Here is a 20,319-nt window from a genome sequence, read left to right as displayed (position 1 = left end):
GATGAAGAGGATGAGGATTGATGGATTATCAAGTTCTCTGCAAAAACAAAAACCTCATGGTTGTTTTTATGAATGAAACGTACAGAAGTGTTTAATATTTCTCTGTTTTGCCTCGTATTTTTCTGGATTTCTGACACTTAAGAAAATTAAATTTGATGGTATAAAAAGTATACAATATATGATCTTCTGTAGAAGTTAAATGCTTTATGTATTCCCTCTAAAAAGGAGGCCTTGTAAACAATATGGAGAAAAGCCACTCCGACAGAAAAAAACTGTTACTGTTCAGAAATAATAATAATAATAACAATAATAACATTAATTGAACACAAATTGAACTTTTTGTTACAGCCCGATTGTGGACAAATATTTGATTAAAATCCAATATTATATAGTTGACACTCACCTGAATATATACTTATTTGGTTTTAATGGATTAGATTAAAAATTAGATTGGATTGAAGGACAGAATTATATTAACTAGTTACAGTGTTGGGAAGGTTACTTTGGAAATGTAATAGGTTACAGATTACAAGTTACCCTATTTAAAATGTAATAAGTAGTGCAACTATTTCAATTACTTTACTAAAGTAATGTAGCTGATTACATTTGATAACTTTTTGATTACTTTTCTAAAATTCTAACGAATGTTTCCAAATGTTAATCCTTTTGAAACATTTAAAGCAGGCAGGGTTAACCTTACAGTAGTGCTCAACACTGATAACTGTCAGACTTTCAAAATCCTTCTTCACTTGAATTAAGATTATAATCATGTATTTTTAAAGCACAGCCACCACAAAAGCACCTCTTTTTACTTTGAAATTGCTCTGAGGTTAAATACAGATTTAAAATCATAACAAGAAATAGTTTAATAGCTATGGTACTGTTTTTGAAATCAAAGCTTTGCATAGTTATGACGGGAAACACTGGCATCTAACAGTTAATCTAAAAAAAAAAAAAGCATATACATAAACCCAAATAGGAAATAAAAGTTATTGTATAAACATGTCCTATTCTGTGTCCTAAACCCCTGAAACCTTGTTGTCTCATACTTTAGAACAGTCAGCAATGAAAGAAATCAATTAAATCTGTGTGTGTGAGAAAATATTCAAATGTAACCCCCTTTGTAATCTTTAACATTTTCATAAGTAACTGCAATTTAATGACACATTTTTATCAGATTACAGTTACATTTATTTTGTAATTAAATTATGTAATTCCATTACATGTAACTAGTTACTCCCCAACACTGCTAGTTACATTAGTGAGTTAACTAGGTACATTTTACAAATTACGCAAATATCAGTTGATGGACTATGTATACGTAAAGTGGTAGCAAATATGAAGATCACATAACACAGGTCTAACAAAAGATATAACTAAAAAAAAAAAACTTTAAATAGCATTAAGCATAACAATAACAAGTTAAATTAAATATGCATATAGAACTAACTGTCTGTTACTTACCACTAGTTTATGCACAGGCCTATGTGTTATTCTTCACAAGAAGCGTGTTTTCACCCGTCCTTCTATAATTTCCCTCCCTTTATTTACATTTATATACCCCCTCCATTTAGTGAAATGTGCATACTCAACTATTTCATTTTAGTAATTTAGCTAAAATACATAGGGAACTAAACCCCCCAGCTTCCTTCTTCATAACAGTTTCACGTGTTAGCGTAATTAAATATATTTGTGTGAACTCCATCTCTGCATGTGCTGTTGCATTTCAGGAACGCAACATGCGCAAGTTATGCTTTCACATTGAGTTGATTTCCAGCATTTCACTAGAAGTGTTTGTGAACTTATTTTGCACAGAAAGGCTTGAGTGTTGCAAGGACCTCTTGCAAATGACGAAATTTAGACATAGGCTATTGTAATTTTACTATCGCAAAGTAAAATAATTAATATAATTATGAATATAATTGTGTGATTGGTGGTTGGGTTTGTGGGTGGTTTGAGGGGGGTTATATAATATCCAAACTCAAAATATGTCATTTCCATACCTAAAATACATATTTTACAGTCACTGTTATGCAGAATGATCATAAAGCTAAAAGGCGTCTTACCAGTGGCAATCCTTCACAAAACTTAACATCTACTAAAGTTTATCATGGGTAGAATGCAAAATGTTTCAATGTTACAAGCATTTCAGTCAAATGTAATTTATGCAATATTTCAAACCTTTAACCCACGGGGGGAAATCAATATGGCATCAGTAGCCCAATTCCATGGGGAAAAAAACACGTACTTGGCAACCCTGCATCCAACGCGAGCTGCAGGAGTCAGATTTAACTGATCATGGGTCGAGAGTAAGGAGAGATGACTGACAGATGCTGAAGGATTTGCCGCTCAGCAGATTGACATATCTGATCTTATAAGATGTGCTTCCTTTAGAGTGCAAGTGATCGCCAAATCGAAAGTGAAAGTAAACAGCGAGCGCTCATTCATAAGAGATTTAACCCTCTGGGCCTCTTCGGTCATTTTTGAACAAAAATTTTATATTTAGAACTTTTAAAAATCGTAGCTTTATCAGAATGAGATGACACTTGGTGACTTTTGTTGCATTAGCTATGTGAACACACAAAAAATCATGGAAATGATTCGGATATGTTAAAGGGTCAATAAAAAAAGTCACACTTGGCTCCTTCGCGACCGTCCGACCGACACAGGAAATGAATGGGAAATACAAAAAAATACGAAAATTCAGAGAATCTTTTGGTGGTGCAAACTACAAATCAGCCACTGTGCAGAAAAAAAGTGCACAGCAATCAAGGGGTGGCACTCTAAAATATCAAGAGCACACACACACACACACATACACACACACACACACACACACACACAAAGAGAAACGAACTGGTAAGACTGCAACAGAGCAAATTTTGAGAATATGTGAAATAAAATGAATAAATGAAAAAAAATTCAAAAGAGTCTCTCTCTCTCTCACACACACACACACACACACACACACACACAAAATTGCAAACTTCCAGTGTGCAAGAGACACTGAATTACTATCGGTTGCATGTGCAGCAATGCGTAAAATAATTACAGTTTGTATGTAAATAGTTACAATTACATTTATTTATGGTTATTCAGATTTTCCCCCTCTTTTTCTTCAAATTACTGTTTGATAATTATTGTGTTTGTTCTTATTTTAGCCTAACAGGTGTTCCTGATATCTGAGTAACAAAAATGCTTCCCATGTGTTCCCTTTCTAACAAAATGTTAATATTTTATTGTAATCATAATGCAAAACCTGATATGTATCTAACCAAAAATATCTAAACCTTGACAAAAAGTAGTCTTTTAGAATATCTATACATATCTAAATGTAAATAATGTATCTGCATTACTGTAAGGGTTTAGGGTTGGGGTAGATGTAAACTTTAATATAACACTATAGGTAGAAAAAAATATTTATTGTAGGTTTCCTGTAGCTGTATCCCTTCTAGCCACAACCGCGAATATAACACATACTTACTGTATTTACATTACTGTAAGGGTAGGTTTAGGGTTGTGGTAGGTGTAGACGTTAATAAACCATAATTTTACAGGTAGGCCTAGCATTTTTCATTGTCGAATTGTACTAGCCACTGTTTTAATGGGAGGTAGCAAAATCTGGCAGGGTAGCACAAATCGACAAATAATGCTACCTATCAGATTATGCTACCAACACTGTATTTATCCTACTGTAAGGGTAGGTTTAGGGTTGGGGTAGGTGTACATGTTAATAAGTCACACCTTATTAATATCATGCTGGAAGCAAAATTAGTTTTTTTTTTTTTTTTTAAGAATTTACCAACCCCGCAAGACATTCCAGCAGCACCACAGAAAAATTTTTTTATTTTCTCTTGCTGGAATAGGCGACACCGAGTCGAAGAAGAGAAAGAATTTGGTGGACGAGAGCACTGGCAAGACGAAGCAACAGAAATTAAATTTCTCTCGGTCTGCCATGTTGCTGGAACCCCGAGTCAAGAGACTCGTGACTATGCTATGGAAGATATGCGTCCTCTGTCAACCGGCTTTTAGAAAGCTTGCAGCAAACACCAGCTCCCCGTGAACACCAGCAATGACAAGGTAAGCTGCTAATGTTGCTATGGTACATATAAAGGATGTAATTCACCCCGATCCGGTTGAAAATCGATAAAAAATATGTGACGATTCAATTCAGTTGAGATGTTAATCTGGGGGTGGGGTTTATATGAATGTATCTTTTAGGGGAACTGACTATCTTCAGAAAAGTTTAGATGGTATTTTATTTTCATCTTGCCTCCATATAATGAATTTTAAAGTAGTAGTGCTGCTTTGTTTACAGAGGTGTAACCAAGGAAGGAAACGATGCATCGCTGCTGTTCCAGAAGCGCCACCTGCTGTCATAGAGTGAATTTGCTTCTCATTCAGCCCGTCTGCTGTTTTGGTTTCGTTAAGATGTTTTATGTAGGCTATTATAGTTTCACGAATCTAAAGTCAGACCATTCTGTTTTTGCTTCAAATTTCGAAATTTGCCGAATTAAAATATTAATCCGACCGATAAAAAAATGTTGTTAACCAATTAAAGGTAGTTTCAAATAAGCATTTCTGTTCAGAACAATTAAACTTGATTTCATTTTCATTCATGTTTCAGTGAAAATGTTTTTTCCCCCCATTTTTTTGTTTTTGTTTTCATTCCCTGAACCAGTGCAGAACACAGCTTCTCAGTAATTAAAAAAGGAAGGAAACTGAACAGAGTGGTTATTTTTCTGTGGAATACTAATACTTCCTTTTTTCCCACGATCAGACGTTGCATATTTTATGAGCATAATACCACAACTTGATTTAATGCATTCTTGATATATTTACAAATAATATGATATTCTGTAGTGTTTACTCTAAATACACTGCTAAAACTGTTGCTAAAACATTAAGCCAATATGTATCATGTATCATTTACCATGAATTAGATGTTTGATTCATAAACAGTACTTCAGAAAATTTATTTATGGATGCTTTATTTTTAAAGGTTTGTAGTTCATTTGAATATACAAAGATGACATTTTAACTTGGTAAAGAATTGTTCACGCAGTGCTTGTGTTGGGGACGAGTTGTGGTTTGTGTCATTTTCCAACAACTTTCTCCCTCATCATCCCATCATTTACGGTATTTTCTACAATGTTTCTGTCAATAAAAGTGTAAAAATAAAAAAGGCAATAAATAAATAAATAATGGAGTATGTAATTTAGAGAAAGTGCTTGAAGGTTTTCTTGAAGTTTTAAGTTCATGTCAGAGACCAGTTCAATTGAACAAAATCCAACCATTTACAAGAGTTTTAGTGTTGTACACAATTCCAAAACAAGGAAACCAGGTTTAGTGAGTTAATTAAGTCAGAACAAAGAAATTCACAATTACATGAGGTTTGGGCCAAAAAGTATAGAAGCCCAGTAAATAAGTCAGTATAAGTTCTTTGTTTGGGCCATACAAATTACAGGAGTTTTACCGGAGGCGAATTGTGTGCCCTGTTTTATTTAAAGAACAGGGATCTATTAAAGTTTGGTCATGTTTGTGGAAGTGTATCATGGCACAAACAAAGGAGATCTCTGAGGACCTCAGAAAAAGAGTTGTTGTTGCTCATCGGTATGGAAAAGTTTACAAAAACATCTCTAAAGAGTTTGGACTCCACAAATCCACAGTCAGACAGATTATATACAAATGGAGGAAATTCAAGACCACTGTTACCCTCCCCAGGAGTGGTCCACCAACAAAGAACACTCTAAAGATCACTGCTGCTCGTCTGCAGTTTGATAACGATAATGTGGGCAAGCCAGAGGGCTATTGGAGAAATGTTTTGTGCATGGATGAGACCAAAAAATAAGTTTTCAGTTTAAATGAGAAGCGTTATGTTTGGAGAAAGAAAAACACTGCATTCCAGCATAAGAAACTTATCCCATCTATGAAACATGGTGGTGGTAGTATCATGGTTTGGGCCTGTTTTGCTGTATCTGGGCCAGGACAGCTTGCCATCATTGATGGAACAATGAATTCTGAATTATACCAGCAAATTCTGAAGGAAAATGTCTGAATCTCAAGAGAAAGTATGTGATGCAGCAAGACAACGACTCCAAGCACACAAGTCGTTCTACCAAAGAATGGCCGAGTCAAAGTCTGAAATATTGTGGAAGGACCTGAAGCAAGCATAGGAGGAAACCCACCAACATCACAGAGTTGAAGTGATTCTGTACTGAGGAATGGGCTAAAATTCCAACAGGTCATGCAGGACTGATCAGCAATTACACTAAACATTTAGCTGCAGTTAATGCTGCAAAAGTAGGTCACACCAGATACTGAAAGCAAAGATTCACATACTTTTGCCATTCACAGACAAAGTATATATTTTTGTCATCTTTGTTTAATTGGATTCTCTTTGTCTAATTTCAGTGAAAAGTCTAAATAATAATAATTCTAAAGGGTTCAAGCTTTAAACAAACTTTCAAGCAACACTATATATATATATATATATATATACACATATATATATATATACAGGGACTCGGGAATCATCATTTCAAAACTTTCTGTCTTAGTTTGATGGAGATCTCATCATCCAAAAAAAAAAAAAAACTTGTCTGAGTATCAAGAGGTCAGGCATCTGATCTGACAGACTCAGGGACGCGGGAAGTAGGGGTGCTGAGGGGGCTGCAGCACCCCCTGTTTTCACATGGTTGCAAATGCAACGCCAAGTTTGTTCATTTAAATTTATTCAGTTTTAGCATTTAATAATTTATTTGTAATGATCTCTGAAATGTAAATTGTAAGTGGGCCATAATAAACCCATGTTTATCTTTATAAACATGAGTAATTTTACTTGTGATGTTTTCTATAGGGGATGATTAGCCTAATCCTCATGAACACGTGACGCTAGCGCGTGGTATCAGACATGAACTATACAGAATGCGAACAAGATTAACTTTAATACAAGGAGATAATGGCGCAAAAGCGAATTTCAGATTTTTTTAAATGCCCATCCCAGCAAAAACTTTACAAAATCGGCATCCAAACAACACCAGCCCCAGCACGAGCACCGACGTAAGTGAACAAGTTCTCAATGTTTTGGAACATACATTTCACCACTTCTGTACTGCAATTCATTTATTTCTCATTGCAATTAGATACACGGATGACTAATTATATTGATTGCCTTGAAGATGTAATTACAACACATTCATAACCCCCCCCCCTTCACCCAAAACGGACACACACAGCACCCCCAACCGAAAACATCTTCCCGCGCCCCTGTATATATATGTATGTGTGTGTGTGTGTGTGTGTGTATATTTCTTTTTTTCTAGTCATGCAAATATAGGTCCCGTGTGCATGAATGAGGAAAGACAAAATTCTTCAAAGGTGTTTTCCAAGCTTAGGTTTCAATGGCACATCAGGTTAAAAGTTTTTGTTTGCCAGAAAATGTGCTTAAACAACATTCTGGTGTCACGAATGGTTGTTGTGAGTGAAGCACACAATGAAGGAGAATTAACAATAACAGTCTTTAATAGATAAATCCACAGGAAAACCACAAGAAACTCACACAAAACCACAATGTATCGACCAGAATGGACAAAGACTAAGGGAGAACTGAGGGCTTATAAACTTGAACCAAACAAAGGGAACTATGAGTTAATTAATAGACACCAGGGGCCCGTTCTTCGTACCTCGCTTAATACATCTTAGATGATTTGAAAGATGCCATATCTTCTAATCGTGATAACTGGTCTCTGGCTAATTTTGTTCTTCAAACGACTTTGCGGATTTGATTATTAAAATATCTGGATTAAGTTGTCTAAGATTACTGCACGTTCTCGTGTTCCCCGTAAAGGGCAGATGTACAGGCTTTACATTTTTATTTCAATGCAGTAATTAGCAATTCATGTAATTTTATCTTTGAAGCAGATTTGTTATATGACAGCATTAATTAAAGTTTCTTAAGGGTCAAGATCAAGTTATCTGCATCTCCTGCGCTCCATCAAGCCACTCCCATAATAGCTGTCAGCACTCAAATTAATGCACGACTCAGATTAACTGTATAGCATGTGTGTAAGACTCTAATACAATTATAAAGTAATTATTTTATCATGAATAAATCTTTCAATGAGTAAAACTGGCTGTGTCTAGATTACACAACATTATAATATTATTTTCAAATACATTTTTTAATTATTGTTATTTTAAATTATTGCATTAGTAGGGTACTCTTGTAATAAAGTAGCAGTGGCTGGGACAGATTTTAAATATCAATTCCACTTAAAAAAATGCAATCTAATATTGTTTACATGAAATAAGCCTGCTCCCGAGCAGGTTTAAGTTTACGGGCCTGTTGCTATGACAGCAAGTCCAGCATGAGCTTCGAAGAACCAAATAATCCAAGATCATGCCAAATCATCAACAATCAAAGTTAGCGACGTATGAAGAACGGGCCCCAGGTGGACAGGATAACTAATTAAACAGACTAGGAAAACTAGGTCAGACAGGGCAAAACCAAAAACACACAGAAAGCAAAGAATACATGTTACATCTGGAGCAAAATGATCAGACAATGCTCCTGACAACTTTCCTACAGCTGCAATATATATAGCATTGTGGGGTTTTTTTCTATTAATTTTTCTATGAGTTATTAGTCATCCCCCTTATACTGTCAAGTCAAGTCAAGTCACCTTTATTCATATAGCGCTTTTAACAATACAGATTGTGTCAAAGCAACTGAACAGCATTAATTAGGAAAATAGTGTGTCAATAATGCAAAATGACAATAGTAAACACTAATTTTTCAGTTAAAGACAGTTCATCATTGAATTCAGTGATGTCATCATCCAGCTCAGTTCAGTTTAAATAGTATCTGTGCAATCAAGGCGACGATATCGCTGGAAATGAAGTGTCCCCAACTAAGCAAGCCAGAGGCGACAGCGGCAAGGAACCAAAACTCCATCGGTGACAGAATGGAGAAAAAACCTTGGGAGAAACCAGGCTCAGTCGGGGGTCCAGTTCTCCTCTGGCCAGACAAAACCAGCAGTTCAATTTCAGGCTGCAGCAAAGTCACATTGTGCAGAGGACTCATCTGGTTCCTGTGGTCTTGTCCCGGTGGTCGTCTGAGACAAGGTCTTTACAGGGGAATAACATCTGTATCTGGGGCTCATCTACTGTATCTGGTGATATACTATTGATGGATCTCATGCAGTAAAGGTTAAACAAGCACACTGGCTGAATAGGATTTTACGTAAACTCTTCCTATAGGATCATCTCTCTTGTGGTTTTGTTTGAAATTGTGCCTAATTTTGTTTTACACTCCAATGAGACCTACTGGCAATTTTAGTAAAGGAATGAATACAAATAAATGCACAGAAGTGTTTAATATTTCTCTCTGTTGTGTCTCATTGTATCTTACTGCATTTATGGTATTTAAAAAGTTTACATTTGGAGGTTTAAAAAATTCACTTTTTTTAATCTAATTTTATTATTTTTAGTGGTAATATATATATATATATTACCACTAATTACCACTGACCTTTTGCGCAATGCTCTACCACTGAGCCACAGGAATATTCAGATCAAATATAGTCAGCACAGCATCGTCTTTTAGTTTCAGTCTTTCTGAAAATCCTGCATCAAATTGTGCTTTGTAAACGAATCCGCGGTAAAATGACGTGAACAAAGGCCCAAGTTCTTACTGATGCGGTCTGGATCTTCATTAAAAATAAAGTTCATCCACTCTTTCCTAATGTTGAGGAAGGCAATGGTGTTTTTTTTCCACATCTTGGTACTGTACAGCGTCTTGTTGTCTTTGGAGCATCTTTATCGTTTGGTTTCTGCATAGACCTGTGTTTGCCTCTCTTGTTATTTACCCACTATGTGTGCGAATCGGTGGGCAAAGCTAAACAGGCAGTGATGTAGCAGCAGGCGTTGATCTTCCTCTGCGGAGGAGGGGTTTAGCCACACTATTACATCATAAAGTGGCACATTTCACAACCTGTCGTTTTGGTAGATTGACTTCAAGACTAACAAGTTCTGAAACTTACAGGATGTTTTTATGGTACAATGACCTCTTATAAAAAGATCAAGGGAATTTTGATTTCTCAGTTCATGACTCCTTTAATATTTCTCAAAACTCTACGTATTTTTATGTATTATATATTCAAGTGAAGGTAACATTCCAGAGCAATTTAAGATGTATTTTAAAGTAAACAGGTTCACTGTCACTTAACTCATCAATTTTCTGATTTTCATCTTCCTAAAATTCTCACTTGTCGAGGTCAATACTTGGTAAGATTTAGTATTAAATTATGGAATGATTTATCCCATCTAGCAATCTATCTTTAATATGTTTTAAAAGATGTATAAAGGATCATTTTCTTGCTGCCTTGTAATTGTGCTTTCTTATTTTTTGTTCTTGATGTGTTTCATGTACCTACCCTATAAGATTTGTTTTTGGAGTACATTATTTTGGGGTTTTTGATATATGTTGTAATAAATTTGATGCAGTCATTTACATTTACATATTTGTTATTGTAGTTTAGCTTTTTCCTTAATTTCCTAAGTCATTTCTGTTTTCTGTATTGTTTGGGTGGAGGCTTTAAATAAGCCCTTTTGGGTTTTCTGCCTCTCCCTGCACAGTATATGGATTGTAATTTTTTTGTCTTTATTGTATATGTTTTATATATGTGCAAAATAAAATAAACTAAACTAACTAAATAAATAAACTAAATTAAAGTGTGCGTGTTGTTTTCAGTCACCTGACCAGGAAAAACAACATCAGGTTTTGAGTTTGTGATTAATGTTTCCAGTGATTTTTTAAAATGTATTTACAATTATTTCAGTGAAATATATATTAATTTTGAATTAAACTCATATTGACTGAGTGGGACAAGTTTCTAAACACAAAATGTAAATGTTTTTAAATGTGTCATGTGTCTGGCATATTTTCTTTCAATGGAAATTTTTGTAATAATGAACTTTATGATCTTACAATGATCTCAAATGTTTGGTAAAGTAAATCGAGATTAAATCTGTGTCAGAGTTGCGGTTTAACAGTTAGTCATAGTGGAAATGTGCGAAACATGAGTTATAATCTAATGGATGTCTGTTCAATAAAGTGGCAAAGGGGCCATTTTTTTTATTAAAAAATGATCAATCTTTATTTCATATTAGTGTAATATATGATGCACTCCATTTACATTATAATTGTTTCAATTATTAACTACAGTCGAACATCACAGAATTACACATAAAATTCTTGGAATTCTTAATGATTTTCTTTATGATTCAACAAATAATTATAATCATTTAGTCAGAAACAACAATAACAACAAAGAACACATTTGATAAAGTTTATCTTTCAGACAAAAGCTCACTGGCGCTTTATTTTGAAAGAGCTTATATTCATTGTTTTCTGATTCGCTTTGTTTCTTCACTGGAGGTTCTGTAGAGCGATCAAACAACTCAAATGATGCAACATTATAAAGCTTTGCCAACTCTGTCTTTAAATCATTCACAGTTTTTTCTTTGGGAGTAATGTTCTTATTCTCTCCAATAAACCCTTTTGAGAACTGACATTTCTTATTGTTGTCTAAGCAGCAGTATGCAGTCCAGAAATGACTAGGCACGTTCACTCTGTTTTTTATTTGACTTGCACCTGGTACCACCCCTGTCACAATGTAAACAGTATATAATTTACATTCACTGTTCAGAAATATTGCAATATTTTCTTCTAGTTTCCTCCACTGACCTCGGTTAAAAGAGAGGTTTTGTGGAGCAGCATTAGTGAGAGTGAAGGTGGCATCAGCACAGCTCTGTGATTCTGCCTGGTAGACTGGTGCCAGATGACCTCTGTCAAAGCCTGAGTTCTTATAGCCGTCATTGAGAGCTTGATGGACTCCAAGCCCTTGATTTTTAACATCTTTCTCGAATTTCATGTCTGGTGGTCCATTATTATCGTCAAGCTGCAATTGTGAATCAATTGAAAACATGAGCTTAAAGGCAGAGTAAGTGATTTCTGGTAGCCAATGTTGATATTTGAAATCGCCAAAACAAACACGCCCCTACCCCAAAAGGGTCTTGCCCCTATTTTGATAGCTCCGCCCCACATATACGTACGCAACCCAGGCAACGATTAGTTCTGTGAAACAAAGCAAAACCAATGTTACACCGTGTCTACGGACGTAAGCGGCGCGGCGCAACAAATCCCCGACAGAAAACTGCTGCCGGGTTCTGTTTATGACGTGCTGACACAAATTTCAAATGGTTTTCAAAGGTCGTTTGATCGCGTCCAGTGTAGGCAGACTTTAGCTGTTGTAGACACGGTGTTACTCACCTATTGAGAAGAAACAAAGCAACCTCTGCGTCCGATCGCAGGCCTCCGCTCCTTGAGTTCTCTCCAGCGCTGGAAAGCTGATCCGATATTTACACGGGTCCTACTTCTTGCCTTATCGTTCCGCAGACGTTTTCTTCTTTTGTTTTTTATCCGCCATCTCTATCTTTCTGTCGCTCGGCTCGGCTAATGTCCGTCCCATGCACTGAAAGCTCTCTCCTCCACATCACGAGTAGACACACCCCTTATTGCTGATTGGCTACAAGTTTGTTTTGCTATTCGGCCCGAATCAGTTTTCTAAAGTGTTTTTGAAAAATCACATACCCTGCCTTTAAGGACAGTTCACATTAGAAAAGAAATATATGACACAGTCAATGTATCTGAAGTACAGCAAACACTTTTAGGCCAAATCTATTGTTGTTCTTCATTCCAGCAAAATACATTACAAACTCATCACTACCACCCTTTTTTTACAACTCCTTCTGCTATTCAGCTTTGTAATGTACTACACATAAAATATATTAGCAATCTCTCCTTTATTTTACAAGCATTTATCTGATTCTGTGTTCACCTATATCGTATATTGCTGATTTTATATATCGTATACGTTTATATAACGTATGCTATTCTGTGTCATGCGAATACGTTGTTTTCGTTCAATTCAAAGCGCAAACAACGTATCCGCGTTAATCACCACACTAGGGGCTGGACGAGTTATTGAAAAACTGCAGGAGGAAGAGAAAAAAATGATTCAATATTTGACATACACCAGGCCACTTGCTGAAATTATTCACTCATTAAGAAAGTCTTTATTATTAAGAATTCTTTCAAACGAACTAACCTGTCCAACAGGGTTTTCTGCAGTGTTTTACAAGCCACCAGGGTAACACCCATGATGAACATGTGGCACATGATGGCATCAGTGCAGCTCTGCATGAAGGACGCCACAGCGGCGGGCTGGTGACACTGACTGAGTGCTTCAAAAAACGCAGTATTCGCATTAAAGTAGGGCTGCTCCAGCCTGCAGTTTTACACATACAAACAGTGAATAAATATAGTGAATAAATTAATTAAATGAATCAATTAATCAATTATTAATATTAATTATATATTAGAAATTTCACCATCCTGCATAGTTCTGCATGCCCTAATTTATACAAACACATAATACATACTTTTAATTTAATTAAAATTTATTTATTTACTTTTTTAGCAGGAGAAAAATTCAGACGGGAATAAAACTACAGACTAACTCATGTCATGCTGAAATTATTTATGTCCCCATGACAAACAATTATTGTTCAAATAAGACTTAAGGTATCATATTTTGTCTTCATATGAAATGAATGAAACTTTTATGAAACTTCTACCATTGCAGTTTTATCATTTTGAAGTGTTTGCAACTTTTAGCGCAATTTATTGAGATGCACCTGTAATAACAATAGAAGTCTATGTAATGTCTACATTTAGATAGCTAAGTAAACATGTGTGTGTGTGTGTGTGTATTGAGCCAGTGAGAATGTTGGCAGTTGAAGAAGAAATATACTGGCTTGAGCAGGCAAGGATTTTATGCTTCAAGTTTCAAGTTTAATTAATTTATAAAGCACATTTAAAAACAGCAAACAAGGCTGACCAAAGTGCTGAACAATACAGAAAGAGAAAAACAACCCAAGACAATAATTTTTACATTTATAATAGTAAATAATAAATAAATAATAAATTTACATAGTATTAAAAGCCAGACTTTAAAAGCCAGTTCTGTAACCTCAAATTAAAAAATAAACCCCTTATATAGCTGCCCTAATCAAACCGGTGTGTTTGTCAGTAATACTTTAAAGTTCATGAGAGACAGTAAGTGTGCTTTTCAGGCTTACTGTGTATTCTTTATGCAGGTGTACATGGGCTCTCAAGCTCTTGTCCAGACAGAGAGTTCGAAGTTTCAGGCACACATGACTCACATTGAGCATCAGGTCATGGCTTGGAATGAATCGCAGGATATTCAATAAAATCTCATCTGAGAAGTCTGAGATAGTGACAGAGGTCTGGGAAATGCTGTCTGAGCAGCACAGAGCCTGGAGAGCAGCAAGAAGAAAGAGTCATTCAAACCATAATTTGACTGGACGGAGCAGGGTTTTTTAACCAAGTGGAGTCCATTGTTTACTAAATGTTAACCTGAATTCCTGCATGCTCAACTTCTAAATAACGTTATGACAATACCACTGTGGTAACCACTAACGTTACTGTCAAAACAAATGTCAAAAATGCCAGAAAGCTTTCTGAACGCTAGTCACTTTATTCTACGATTTATACGCTTGTTAGCAGTATTTAACAGCATATTACAGCAGTAAAAAAAGGCAGTAATATTAAGGCAGATACTATGGTTATCATGAAGATCTTTTGTAAGGGGTTCTGCTAATCTGTCCCACATGAAGACTGAATATCTTTCTGTCCAAATAATTAAAAATACATGTATCCTAATAGTTTCAAACATTTTTTGTTTGCAAAATAAAATAATCTTTGCATGCAACAAAATTTAGCAGCTAACTAGCATGAATGATCAGCCCTCAGTTGTAACTTACGGTTTCCATTTGATTATCCATGACGCTTTAAGGAAAAGTGTTTGAATATGTACTTCAGCAATATACAAAAACAAATTCTTGCCATCTCAACAAATGTATTATAATTTATCCATTGAAAACAACGTGATTGCCACTGTAGGCACACATAGCGGTGACAAGATGTAGCACCATCTGAACTTTTGAAAGACGTACCTAAAGCAACTTGAGTTCCTGAAGGTGAACTCTGCAGGAAAGTGAATCTCGTGGGCCAGATTTGAGGATCCCTGGTATATATATGTTCTATGAAAGTTATACATTAAAAAAAAGACCACACTTGGGACCGTTTTTACTAGTTGCATCGTACAGGTGTTGTACCCAACAAGAGTGATAAAGAAGTGGCTCGAAGATCATTACATTGAAATTTAAACAAAATTTGTCACTGCCAAAACTTTTGGCCACAACTGTATATGCATGCATGTGTGTATTCATCTTATAACGATAATTATGAAGACAAAGTAAATTAATTGATGGGGTTTATGATAAAGAAATTTGAATATATTTATAGGTATTATGCAGAGAAGACATACGAAACTTGGGTTGGAGTCATTGAATTGAGTAACACCATAATGTTTAACATTAATGTGTTGAATGAAGTTAGTCCACCCTATATGAGCCCAAAATGAATTAAAAAGTTGCCCTCACTTCAGGTTTCTTGGACACTGCTGTACAAGCTTAAGTGGAAGTATAAGTCTTTATAATATGCTATTTGTCATTTACCTAAATGAAAAAGCAATTTAATCATGAAACGCATAGAGCACACTTACCTCTGTAATTTTTAATTTCTAACGACTTCTTACAAGGTGTAGCTTCAGAAAGGCAAAATATTAAACCAGCTAAAGGCAACAAGCCAGTTGAAGGCATATTTAAGTTCACTCAAAATGAAGCAAGGCTAAGACTACTTAAAGTGCAAAGCATTTGTAAACATTTAAGACTATGTACAAGCAACATTAACAAAGCCATTTGACAAAAAAAAAAAAAAAACCCTACATTTAAAAGACTTGACCTTATTAGTAAACCAGATCATGCCTCAAGTTTATCAGATAGCCTTCTTATAAAAAAGGACTTGTAATGTGCCATTAACTGCATAACTATATGCTAATGTATGTGTGAGGAGCGAATGAATAATTTAATGCCAATTTGCTCCTATAGACACCAGTTGGACACTTGAGGCCAAGATTATAGCATGCTGCAGAAGTTTAAATCAAATTTAAAACCGGAGCAACAGCTTAGACAACTGAAGACAGAGTGTGGTTTTACATGTGCACGTTTTATTTGGGTTTACTTGTCAGTGTAAAGAGACACCCTGGCTTACATATGCAAGGGACGTCCCTCATTCACATACCCTAGGGGAGTCCTGCAAGATCTCCATGTTTTAAAAGGTAAAGCTTTCCCCGTCATTGCAACAACAAACTGGGCCAAGTTTAAGGCTGAAGTACAAAACAAGAAAAACAATGTATTGAGTACATAATTTACATAAACACTATAACAAAAAGTCATGTATGCCCACTGTGAGGGCAAAGTGGTAGACACTTCTGGAATGACTAAAAGAAGAAATGTACATTGAAGTCCTCTCGGGGAAAGCTCCTCCCCCTATAAGACAACTACCTCCCTTTCCAGTTTCCGCATCCCGAGTCAATGTGCCAAACAGAGCAGAAGCCATGCTGATGTCATCTTGTTCGAGAGGTTTAGGTTGGTCGTTTGAATCCTACTGCATGGCCATTTATGGTGGCAACAGTTCTGTTTAGAAGCACTTTCTGTGGACAATGGAAGGGCCAGACTCATCGTACTCCTGCTTACTGATCCACATCTGCTGGAAGGTGGACAGGGAGGCCAGGATGGAGCCACCAATCCAGACTGAGTATTTGCGCTCAGGGGGAGCAATGATCTACAAGAGAAAAGACAATGTTAGCCCACCATAATCATTGCAAGCAAAGACGCAACTAGAGACAAAAACAGCAAAGGTGCATCACCTTGATCTTCATGGTGGAAGGAGCAAGGGAAGTGATCTCCTTCTGCATACGGTCAGCAATGCCAGGGTACATGGTGGTACCTCCAGACAGCACTGTGTTGGCATACAGGTCCTTACGGATGTCCACATCACACTTCATGATTGAGTTGAAGGTGGTCTCATGGATACCGCAAGATTCCATACCTGCATGAAGTAAACAATGTTAATAACCATAGTAAATTCAGTGATACAGAGAAAGAACACACAAAATCCTCGCATTTTAATGCGCAGCATGAAACTCACCCAGGAAGGAAGGCTGGAAGAGAGCCTCAGGGCAACGGAAACGCTCATTGCCAATGGTGATGACCTGCCCGTCAGGGAGCTCGTAGCTCTTCTCTAGGGAGGAAGAGGAGGCGGCGGTCCCCATCTCCTGCTCGAAGTCCAGGGCCACGTAGCACAGCTTCTCCTTGATGTCACGGACAATTTCTCTCTCGGCCGTGGTGGTGAAGCTGTAGCCACGCTCGGTCAGGATCTTCATCAGGTAGTCTGTCAGATCACGACCAGCCAGATCCAGACGCAGGATAGCGTGGGGAAGAGCATAACCCTCATAGATGGGGACAGTGTGGGTCACACCATCACCGGAGTCCATCACGATACCAGTAGTACGACCAGAAGCGTACAGGGAGAGCACAGCCTGGATGGCCACATACATGGCAGGGGTGTTGAAGGTCTCAAACATGATCTGTAGAAACAAGCAAATTTAGTCATATTTTACTTTACTCTTGAAGTTAACAATCCATATCTAAACCAAACGGCATTGCATGGTTATGGGAGCAAAGCCTCCTTTGAACACCATGCTAAGACTTCTCACACACACAAGACAGTGTTAGAGAAGCTACCATGCAGGAAATAACATTTCAAAGAGGGATGAACCTTTTGAACCTCCTATCAGGAGATCATGGCAGAGGACAGAAAGCCTGAGAGGAAATGGATAGAAAGTGAACAGAGGAAAGCGACAAGAGCAGTAGGATTCATATTAATACTTGACAAAGACAAACCTGTGTCATCTTCTCCCTGTTGGCTTTGGGATTGAGGGGAGCCTCTGTCAGCAAGACAGGGTGCTCCTCAGGGGCAACACGCAGCTCATTGTAGAAAGTGTGGTGCCAGATTTTCTCCATATCATCCCAGTTGGTCACAATACCGTGCTCAATGGGATACTTAAGGGTCAGGATACCTCTCTTGCTCTGAGCCTCATCTCCCACGTAGGAGTCCTTCTGTCCCATGCCAACCATCACTCCCTGGAGGAAAGAAGAGTTTAGATATTAGGCATCATTCCACGGACCAATGAGGACACAAAAAGGAATCAAGTAACTTAACGTTTGTTTCAAAGGGATGCAGGTGGAATCCATTACAATTCAGAAAATGTCAATTACCACTGCACTGACAGCATTGGATGAGAACTTAAAATTGAACTGAATAGAGCCAATTAAGGACTCTATCATCTCATGTAAAAAAACAGTTATAATTTAATCTGTAAAAGTGACACTTACGGAACTGAATTAAAACATTTAACTAAACTGGTCTTAAAATGACACTATTGTCTTCTGTAGGGCTGCTGTAAAGCTAAAATTGTACTTTTACAATTGATATTTCCCAACAGACACTTCTTCCTGTACATTACTTTGAAAACGTGTATTGTATTGACATTCAAAGATAACAAAAAAAATTAATAAAATAATAATAAAATAAACCATTAGTGCCCGGACGACAATTAAAGTTTCTATATACCTGATGCCTGGGTCTGCCAACAATGGAGGGGAAAACAGCACGAGGGGCATCATCACCAGCAAAACCGGCTTTGCACATACCGGAGCCGTTATCAACGACCAGGGCAGCGATTTCCTCATCCATGGCTGTAAAAGAGGCGAAATGGTTAAAATAACGCAATCGGCAGTATCTCTCTTTTAGGTGGCGATGGCTTAAGCATTTGACGACTGGCCAGAAGGCGGCGCAGAGGCGCACACGGATGAAACCAAGCGATTTGAGACAAAGGAAGTGGTCAGGCAGTCTCACTATTGCCTTATATGGCAATAAATTCGAGCAGCTCAATGCCGCCGATTCAGCGCGTGGAATCAGACCAACGGACACGACCACTCCCAATTTCAAAGGCCGAGATAAGCGTTTTACCAGACGACCACCATTATGATCCTGACGCTTGCAAAATTAACCTTTGTCAGAAGGATATGACATGCAGACATTTTAGCACATACAGCTGCTGCAGTCCTATTTAATGATTGTGAATGACAAGCCTGTGAAATTCCGTTATAGTTAAACAGTTAACAAAAAGAAACTTTAAACAAGTTCTTAAACATTTCACGTTAGACCTCTTGAACGGATCAAACGGCTCTGATGAAAGAGCTGCCGGTTAATGCGTTATAGTAGCCACACCCACCATTCCCACTGCGAAGTGCGAACACAACCGCTAAGGACACTAACGTTACTCAAATAAATCCAAATTTAAATTGCATTATGAATCAATTAAAATCACTTTACACCCAGAAGCTAGGATTAAGCCCCTCTTGTTTCAGAAAGAAGCTTTAAGTTAAATCCGTCCAGCTAAGAAATCTAAAATGCTACCGGTTGAAACTACTGAGAGATTTAGAAAAAGCACATATTACTAGTGGTCTTGAAAGTTGAGCTGTAAAATCCACAGTAAACTACACGGTTTATTCATTTTATTCAGAATTAAAACTCGAGCCATATATCAATATGCAATCTGCGTAAGTTAACTTCAGCAATAATAAACCAGCCTCCAACCAACGCCATTCGTAATATTAAAATAATACAAAATACCATTTAATATTGATATAAAGCCATTCTCACCTGTGTATTAGTAGGTTATTGTGAACAATGGGTGTGAAGATCTTCTCAGCGTGCACTGAAAACTCACAATACTCTGTGTGAGGTGGGTCACAGTTTTATACACGGCGCAGCGGCCGGCTCCTTCCATATAAGGTAAACTTTCGGCATCGAGCGATCTGATTGGCCAGCCGTCGTCCACTTGGCGAGTTTCAAGCTAGTTGCTTGAAATTCAAGTTCTGAGTTGAAATAATGTATGGCAGGACTAATCAAACAGGCGACATTATTTGAAACAAAAAGTAAGCATAGGTAATTTTATTACCATATAGCCATATATATTACAGAGTGAAGATTATTTTCATAATTTGACATGAATGGGACGCAGTGACACTACCTTGTAGTAGACGCTACTATCTTTTTAATACATTTTACATAGCGACTGAATAGTTCAAATACATTTAATTAAGCCTTTAATCAGGTTGCAGAAATGTCAGGGCATAGAACACTGGAAGCCTACGACATACTGCCCTTGTTTTAATAAAAAATTTTAATTATTATAGATT

At 36.9% G+C, this 20,319-nt stretch overlaps 1 protein-coding gene across 1 annotated transcript; it reads right to left on the bottom strand.

The window, feature by feature from the left end:
- Positions 1–16,195: 16,195 nt before the first annotated feature.
- LOC107722944 (actin, cytoplasmic 1) lies at positions 16,196–19,881 on the bottom strand. The gene is made up of 6 exons (XM_016531442.1): positions 19,781–19,881; positions 18,686–18,810; positions 17,956–18,195; positions 17,201–17,639; positions 16,920–17,101; positions 16,196–16,834 (listed from the first exon to the last, which is right to left on the bottom strand). The coding sequence occupies exons 2-6, from the start codon at positions 18,806–18,808 to the stop codon at positions 16,691–16,693; spliced, it is 1,128 nt and encodes a 375-aa protein (XP_016386928.1). The 5' UTR covers positions 18,809–18,810; positions 19,781–19,881; the 3' UTR covers positions 16,196–16,690.
- Between the last annotated feature and the right edge of the window lie 438 nt (positions 19,882–20,319).

The sequence above is a fragment of the Sinocyclocheilus rhinocerous genome, unplaced genomic scaffold (genome assembly GCF_001515625.1).
Source record: "Sinocyclocheilus rhinocerous isolate Xijiao unplaced genomic scaffold, SAMN03320098_v1.1 scaffold3, whole genome shotgun sequence".
NCBI lineage: Eukaryota > Metazoa > Chordata > Actinopteri > Cypriniformes > Cyprinidae > Sinocyclocheilus > Sinocyclocheilus rhinocerous.
The sequence above is the reverse complement of the archived record's forward strand: the minus strand, read 5'-3'. Positions and strand labels throughout refer to the sequence as shown.